This window comes from Sus scrofa, chromosome 5 (assembly GCF_054392235.1).
Source record: "Sus scrofa isolate SSC_HxYL_T2T_F1_AM1 chromosome 5, Sscrofa_HxYL_maternal_Yorkshire_Landrace_v2.0, whole genome shotgun sequence".
NCBI lineage: Eukaryota > Metazoa > Chordata > Mammalia > Artiodactyla > Suidae > Sus > Sus scrofa.
The window spans coordinates 20,624,298-20,632,441 of NC_139387.1; the positions used below are offsets into that span (position 1 = coordinate 20,624,298).

The following is an 8,144-nucleotide window of genomic DNA, read 5'->3' on the forward strand; positions in this document are numbered from 1 at the left end:
AGGCCTCCCTGGGATGGAGCTGAGGGAAGAGGAGGAAAGGAGACCCCCGTTCAGAGAATGAGTTTGTTTTCCAGAGTCTGAACATGATTGGTGAGTGAAGGTGTCTGTGGGTAATTGACAATACCCGCCTATAGGATGCAGGAGGACTGTTGGGGAATCAACCGAGGTGGGGACCCGTGTAAACCAGCCAAATTGAGCCTCAGGATGGCATTTCTCTTCCCCAGGACTCTGGGGGCTCTAGGATTCCCCAAGATGTCCCCTGCAGGTGGGAACTTGGGGTGCAGGCTGAGCCCAGCTAAAGCAGACACACTCTTCTCCGGACCCTCATCCCCCAAATTCTCACAGGCTGGATCTCCTCTCCCTGGGGGTAGGGTGGGGGTACAATATCATCATTTCTTGCCGTGAAAGCACAGCTGCCAGAGCCACCTTCACCTGCTGCCCTTGCGGGTCTCCATCCCGCTCACTCACCCCCTTCCCGCAGGGTGGAGGGTGGCCGGGGCAGGGCAGGGCTGAGGGGGCGGGGAAAGGCTGGGGAGGGTCAGGAACCATGGGCGATGATTCCCCGCTGTTCACCTGTGACCCGGGCTTCCGTAGCGACTCCGGTGGCAGGGGCGGAGCCTGTCCGGGAGGTCCCCTCCCCTTCCCTCGGAGCTATAACTTGAGTTGCGGACCTAACACCCTCCACGGCCCAGCACCTGAGCTCTGGTCTCGCCCTTCCCTCGCGGAATAAGCAACATGAGCTTCAGCACCCAGTCCTCTTTCTCCAGCTACCGGTCCGTGCAGTCGCCGGGCCACCGGGTCCGACCGGTCAGCAGCGCGGCCAGCGTCTATGCAGGCGCCGGGGGCTCGGGCTCCCGGATCTCCGTGTCCCGCTCCAGCAGCGTCCGGGGCGGGAGCGGCTGGGGGGCCGGGATGGCCGGGGGTCTGGTGGGTGTCGGGGGCATCCAGGGCGAGAAGGAGACCATGCAGGACCTGAATGACCGCCTGGCCTCCTACCTGGAGAGGGTGAGGAGTCTGGAGGCTGATAATCGGAGGCTGGAGATCAAAATCCGGGAACACCTGGAGAAAAAGGGACCCCAGGTCAGGGACTGGAGTCATTACTTGAAGACTATCGAGGAACTGAGGGCTCAGGTAAGAGGGCAAGGAGGGAGCAGCCCCAACTCCCAGCCCTGATGGATCCTCCAGTTGTCGGCTGCCTTCCCTCTTCCTCCCCCTCCCCCAAGGATAGCAATTCTAACAGAGTGGGGTACGTTCACTCCTTCCCCCATCTCCCACCCCTCCTGCAACTCCGACTGGGGGGCTTAGGAATGCCCCAGATTTCCTTACACACCTCTGGCCACCGGGCTCCCAAGGGTGGTGAATGAGCAGGAAGGGCTCTTCCCCAGGAGAGAGCCGGAAGGGGAGGTGGGCATTTGCAAAAGAGTGGACAGCATGGAAGGAGGTGAAACAGGAGCGGAGAAGGGACAGCTGGAGGGGTTAAGCGGATGTGGCTAAAGCTGAGTCATCTAGGAGCAAACAGAAGGCCTACCTGTGGGAGAGACCAGTGGGGGAGGGGGGCCACTGAGCAGGTGCTCTCGCAAGAAATGCTAGGAGAAGGCCAGGAGCAGGCTTTTTAGCAGCTGCTCGTTTCTGGGCAGGCCAGCCAGTGGAGGCCTGGAAAGGAAGGGCAGCAGGAGGTGGGAAACGCTGGGATTTGGGACTCCAGGAAAGGAGGGGACAGTGTGAGGGGGCACAGGTGGAAGAGGAGAGGTATACAAGGAGAGCCTCTGGTTACCCGGGGACCAGGAAGGTTGTTTTACTGAGACACATGACACCTCCCAACGTACTCAGCCCTCCCCATCAACTTCCCACTCACCGAGCAACCTCTCTGTCCATCCCCCCAGATCTTTGCAAGTTCTGTGGACAATGCCCGCATCGTTCTGCAGATTGACAATGCCCGTCTCGCTGCTGATGACTTCAGAGTCAAGTAAGGATGGGGGGCTGGGGGCTGTGATCCGGTGGGGTTCACAGTGGGATCTTGTGCAGCTGTAGGTGGAGCTGGATGAGTGAGAGTAAGGCTCCGTCAGTTCACTTATTCATGAGCCCCAGTTTTCATACCCAAGTGCCAGTACCCAACTGCCAGGAACTGTGCTCTGAGGATTGTGATCGCCTGATTCTTGAGCCAGGTGGCTGGTTTGCAGTGGTCATGCAGCTGCTCTTAGGAGGTGGCCTGGGTTGAGAAGGTTCTGGATCAGAGACGAGGCCCTTCTCATCACCTCCACTCCCACAGGTATGAGACGGAGCTGGCCATGCGCCAGTCTGTGGAGAGCGACATCCACGGGCTCCGCAAGGTCATTGATGACACCAATGTCACTCGCCTGCAGCTGGAGACAGAGATCGAGGCTCTCAAGGAGGAGCTGCTCTTCATGAAGAAGAACCACGAGGAGGCAAGCAGGGGCCGCAAGACAAGTCTGGGTCGGGGAGTAGAGGGAGCAGGGCCCCTGCAAGGATTCTTATTTAGAACTACCAGCCTGAGCACATCTCCATCAGATTCTTGCCATGCTCGGTGGCTCACCTGAATGTGGTGAGGTCAAAAGGATATGGATGAGGAGTTCCCTTGTGGTGCAGCGGGAAGGGTTGAAACAGGAGCAGTAAAAGCAAGCAGTGATGGAGAAAGATACAAGGAGCAGATCTGTAGACGGAGGAACAGGGCGAAGGGAGGTGAGAGAAACCACTTGTGATTGATTTGTGATTGACAGGTATGGGCGGGACAGGTGATATTTACCCATCTCGAGCAGAAGGCCCATAACTGGCATTGCCCAGAGAGCAAAGTCAAGGGCATCCTCTGCTTTGTTGTCTGGTCGGCCCTGTAGGCTTCCTGGAAGAGGCAGCCCCGGATGAAGAGTCTTCCTGGATCTCCGACCCTCAGCCCCTCCTCACTTCCATTCCTCTCTCCTTTAGGAAGTAAAGGGTCTACAAAACCAGATTGCCAACTCTGGGTTGACCGTGGAGTTGGATGCCCCCAAACCTCAGGACCTCAGCAAGATCATGGCAGACATCCGGGCCCAGTATGATGAGCTGGCTCAGAAGAACCGAGAGGAGCTGGACAAGTACTGGTCCCAGCAGGTGCGTGAAAGGAAGGGATGGATGCCCAGCGAGGCACAGAGGCAGGAGGGGGCGGGAGGGAGGAGGACAGAGGAGGGACCTGAGCACCATGTCCACCCTGCAGATTGAGGAGAGCACCTCAGTGGTCACCTCACAGTCGGCTGAGATTGGAGCTGCTGAGATGACACTCACAGAGCTGAGACGGACCGTCCAGTCCCTGGAGATCGACCTGGACTCCATGAGAAATCTGGTGAGAGCCCTCACTCAGTCCATCTGTCCCCACCACCCTTGGTCCTGACCTCTGTCACCCAATCCTGTCTCAGCCCCAATCCTCCCCTTCCATCATCTCCTTTGGCTCAGAATTGTTTCTCATGTCATGTCCCCCTGCTCCTGCCCTCTACCCTCGTCCCTGGCACACACTAGGTGCTCCAAATTTCAAAGCGTGCTGCAAGTGGCAGAGATTCTTCCTCTGCTCTGTCTCACCTGACCCCCCCTCCCTGTGCCCCTGCAGAAGGCCACCTTGGAGAACAGCCTGAGGGAGGTGGAGGCCCGCTACGCCCTGCAGATGGAGCAGCTCAACGGGGTCCTGCTGCACCTGGAGTCAGAGCTGGCTCAGACCCGGGCAGAGGGGCAACGCCAGACCCAGGAGTACGAGGCCCTGCTGAACATCAAGGTCAAGCTGGAGGCTGAGATCAACACCTACCGCCGCCTCCTGGAAGATGGCGAGGACTTCAAGTGAGTAGAGCTGGCCTCCCCCGCTTGTAGAAGCCGGGGTCAAGCCACCACTTCTCCCCAAAGCCTGAGCTTTCCTAAGCCTCCCATAGGCAGGTTCATTGGGACCCAGTGAGCCCTGGGCTGGGGTTCTGTACATGCCGCAGGCTCTCAGGGGAGTAACAGTTAGAGAAGCTCCCTCCCAGAGAAGAGAACGGACTAAGTATTGCCCCTAGCCTTTCTTAGAGCACAAGGGGACTTTGGTCTTTGACTTACGGAGGAAGCAGCCAAGGGGAATTTGGAAATATAGGTGGGGATCAGGAGGCTTTTTTTCTCCACTTTTCTTGTTTCCCTTTCCTCTGCGGGGCTGTTTTTAACTGAGGCTTGGTCTTCTGTTACAGTCTTGGCGACGCTCTGGACAGCAGCAACTCCAGGCAGACGATTCAGAAAACCACCACCCTCAGGCTCGTGGATGGCAAAGTGGTGTCTGAGACCTCAGACACCAAAGTTCTGAGGCACTGAGGCAGCAGAAGCAGGGTGCCCTGGGGAGCAGGAGGCCAATAAAAGTTCAGATGTCATTGCATACCGCTTTGTAGTTCTATCTTCCTTGGCTGTTTGCATACGCCGCGCGTATAAATGCTCTGACCCCGTAGCCCTAGCTCTGATCAGGCAGAAGTCACCTCTGAGCCCAGGGGTTTCCTTTGGGTGTGGGTGAGGGCGTGGGTGGAGGAAGGATCTGAGTTCTTGGAAACACCTCAGAGAAATAGGAGGGAGCCATAAATGCAGTGGGGAAAATACAATAGATTTGGGGAGTCTTAGCCTTAAATAAAACTGGTCATCACAACGTGCTCTTTAGAAGAAATCTGAGCCTCAGGAGAAAGCGGAGCCAAAGCCAGGGGGCAAAGGAAAGGAGAAGATCTGAGCACACAGCTGGCCCTCCGCCTCCCTGCCACTCTGCAGCCCAGGGCCTCTTTCCACATTCAGCCCCCAAACCAGTGGTCCCTATGCTCTGCCCATTCACTTCATTGGGAATCAGGATGTGATTTGCAGGGTGCTAGAGGTCTGGCTAGAATTGGATTGAATGCAATCTTTGCAGGGGAAGGAATAATCTACACCACTGGTTCCCATCTAAGTGGTGCCCCTAAGTAAGCCTCCACTTAGGTAATAACGAACTCTCGGAGTTCCCGTCGTGGCACAGTGGAAACGAATCTGACTAGTAACCATGAGGTTGCGGGTTTGATACTTGGCCTCACTCAGTGGGTTAAGGATCTGGCATTGCCGTGAGCTGTGGTGTAGGTCGCAGGCACAGCTTGGATCCTGCTTGGCTGTGGCAGTGGTGGAGGCTGGCAGCTGCAGGTCCAGTTTGACCCCTAGCCTAAGAACCAACATATGCTGCTAGTGTGGACCTAAAAAGCACTCCCTATTCTTCTGATTGCAAATGTGTCATCTAGTAGTGAAAACAATGGCTGTCTGAAACTAATTTTAGGCTTTTGATTGGGATGATAATTTATCTTTTTAAGTTAAAAAAATTATAAAAAAAACATGCACAGAGAGTTCCCATTGCGGCTCAACAGGTTAAGAATCCGACCAGTATCCATGAGGATGTAGATTTGATCCCTGACCTCATTCTAGGTTAAGGATCTTGAGTTGCCACAAGCCGTGATGTAGGTCACAGATGGGGCTTAGATGCCGTTTTGTTTTGCTGTAGCTGTGGGGTAGGCCAGCAGCTGCGGCTCTGATTTGACGCCTAGCCTGGGAACTTCCATACGCCGCAGGTGCATACCTAAAAAAAAAAGAAAGAAAGAAAAAATGCACAAAGTCTGAAAAGAAAGGAAAAGAAAATTAAATATTTCCCATTCCACCCCCAAGGTGATTATTGTAAATATACATATATGCAAACCCTTTTATTTTATACGTGTGGGACCATACTGTTGTCTACTTTGATTTCTTAAACTCCGCTTTCTTCATTTCACATATCTTGGACACCTTTCTGAATCAGCATGTGTAGATCTACCTTTTTTTTAAAACCCAGACAAGTAAACTTGGAATCCATCCGCATATTTCATGTACTAAAAGGAAACTGTGGGGAAGTACAGGACTGCAATGCTTACACATTTCTGTCGCCTCTCCTGTTTTGGTGTCAATTTCGATGACATATTTTCCTACCTGTTGTCCAACTGAATGTTCATATCGCGTACATCTGCTCCTAATCTGCAATAACGACAACTACTACACTCCATAAATTCTTTCTAAAAATCAGAACTTTGATCTGTGTAATGTCCGATCATGTTCCACAGACCAATTTGAGAAATGATGCCTAGATCTTTCTTGACCCTTGCCTTAGTTATCTGTCATCCATCTAGCTTGAGAAACATCGTACAAAATAGGATATGTTACATGAAACTCCTCATTGCATCTGTATAGGAATAATGTTGGGATGATTATTTTAGAAGGACCCTCTACAATTCTCTCTTTCGGTCTCAGCAACCAAAAATAACTTGTTTGGTGGGGAAAGGGCTATTATATTTGATCTCATATCATACATCTCATACGTTGTTTTCTTTAGGGTTAGGGTTAGGGTTTTTTCTTTTAGGGCCGCCCTGCAGCATATGGAAGTTCCTGGGCTAGGGGTTGAATTGGAGCGGCAGGTGCTGGCTGACACCACAGCCATGGCAATACCAGATCCAAGCTGTGTTTTCGAACTATGCCACAGCTCAGGGCAACGCCAGATCCTTAACCCACTGAGCGAAGCCAGGGGTCAAACCCATGTCCTCATGGATACTAGTCGGGTCCTTAACCCACCGAGCCACAAGAACTCCATCTCATTCTTTTTAGTAGTTGCTTGGCACTCTAATGTGTGGAATATCCATTTAATTAACCCAGATCTTCTAATGGTCCATGTCTTGGTCTCCAGCAGTTTTATTTTTGCCAAAAGTCTACAATTAACATGAATTAATATGCAAGTAATATCTAATTAATATGCACTCGGCGATCATATCTATAGGTTAAATTCCTAGAAGTGGTGTTCTAGGCTATCATATTAACCAATATTTATGAAGTGCCTATTTTGTGCCAGGCCATGCAAGTATATCTGCGGTAAACAAAAATGGGGATCACCCCCACCTCATTAATGGTCAAAAGCATGTGCATTTTTATTCGTTCTCCCAACAAATTCTTACCGAGCACCTACTATGCACCAGCCACTCTTCTAGGCACTAGGGATAAACCAGTGAACAAAACAGGCAAAAGCCCCATCCTCATGGACTTTCTACTCTGGGGACAGGAGACAGATAATAACTGTGGATGTAGCATGTTAGCAGGTGATGAGTGTTACAGGCAGGATAGAGCAGGCAAGGACTGTAGCCAGGAAAGTGAAAAGGTGATAATGAATCTTCAACTAAAACAGACAACTGAGTTTTTACTTAAGAAGTACAGTGTGTTGGGAGTTCCCGTCGTGGCTCAGTGGTTAACGAATCCGACAAGGAATCATGAGGTTGAAGGTTCCATCCCTGGCCTCGCTCAGTGGGTTAAGGATCTGGCATTGTCGTGAGCTGTGGTGTGGGTTGCAAAAGCGGCTTGGATCCCGCGTTGCTGTGGCTGTGGCATAGGCCGGTGGCTACAGCTCCAATTAGACCCCTGGCCTGGGAACCTCTGTATGCCGCAGGTGTGGCCCTAGAAAAGACAAAAAGAAAAAGAAAAAAAAAAGAAATACAGTGTGTTTATCCTGCCATCTCTAAAATCGTGAAGGTCCTTGGAGAAAAGGCTAAAGAGAGCACCATTTGAGTCCCTCAGGGGCCCAGAGGACAGGAAGCCAGGCCAGGTGCCCCCAAGGGTATAAGGAAGCCCCCCCCCAACTCCGCCCCAGGGAAGATGAGTCAGAGAGGCTGCCAAGTGAGCAGAGCAAGGGCTGCCCATCCTGAGTTACACAAGAGGTCACCCGGGAGCTTCTGCAGGCAGGGAGCCTTGCTGTCTCTGGGTACCTGGGTTCTACTACCTGGAGGAAAACAACCTATCTGAAAGCAAGGTGCCCCAATGAGGTGCTTCTCACCCTTAAACCTACCTGCCCTGAATAAACACAGCAATCACTGACCCTACTTCCTCCCTCCCAATCTCTCTCCAGCCCCTACTTTGTCCCCCGATCTCACTTTTCACAGGAGTCTACAGGAGAGGCATCCTTGGGGCAAGGAGGTTGAGCTTTACTCTCTAGGATTTGTTTGTTTATTTTCTTTTTTAAAAATTTTTACTATAGTTGATTTAGAATGTTCTGTCAATTTCTGCTGTACAGCAAAGTGACCCAGTTATACATGTGTGTGTGTGTGTGTGTGTGTGTGTGTGTGTGTGTACACATT

The 8,144-nt window shown here is 52.3% G+C and overlaps 1 protein-coding gene across 1 annotated transcript; it reads left to right on the plus strand.

Annotated features, from left to right (window-relative positions):
* The first annotated feature begins 683 nt into the window (after window positions 1-683).
* KRT18 (keratin 18) lies at window positions 684-4,378 on the plus strand. The gene is made up of 7 exons (XM_005652579.4): window positions 684-1,131; window positions 1,884-1,966; window positions 2,270-2,426; window positions 2,941-3,105; window positions 3,209-3,334; window positions 3,596-3,819; window positions 4,197-4,378. Exons 1-7 carry the CDS (start codon window positions 736-738, stop codon window positions 4,315-4,317), a joined length of 1,272 nt encoding a protein of 423 aa, XP_005652636.3. The 5' UTR covers window positions 684-735; the 3' UTR covers window positions 4,318-4,378.
* The last annotated feature ends 3,766 nt before the right edge of the window (window positions 4,379-8,144 follow it).

What these genes read in the sequence shown, in the direction of transcription:
- KRT18 (XM_005652579.4), top strand. Translation starts at nt 736, where the DNA reads ATGAGCTTCAGCACCCAGTCCTCTTTCTCCAGCTACCGGTCCGTGCAG. An exon ending in GCTGATGACTTCAGAGTCAA is followed by an intron (nt 1,967 to 2,269) that starts GTAAGGATGGGG and finishes CCACTCCCACAG; the next exon opens with GTATGAGACGGAGCTGGCCA. An exon ending in TGAAGAAGAACCACGAGGAG is followed by an intron (nt 2,427 to 2,940) that starts GCAAGCAGGGGC and finishes TCTCTCCTTTAG; the next exon opens with GAAGTAAAGGGTCTACAAAA.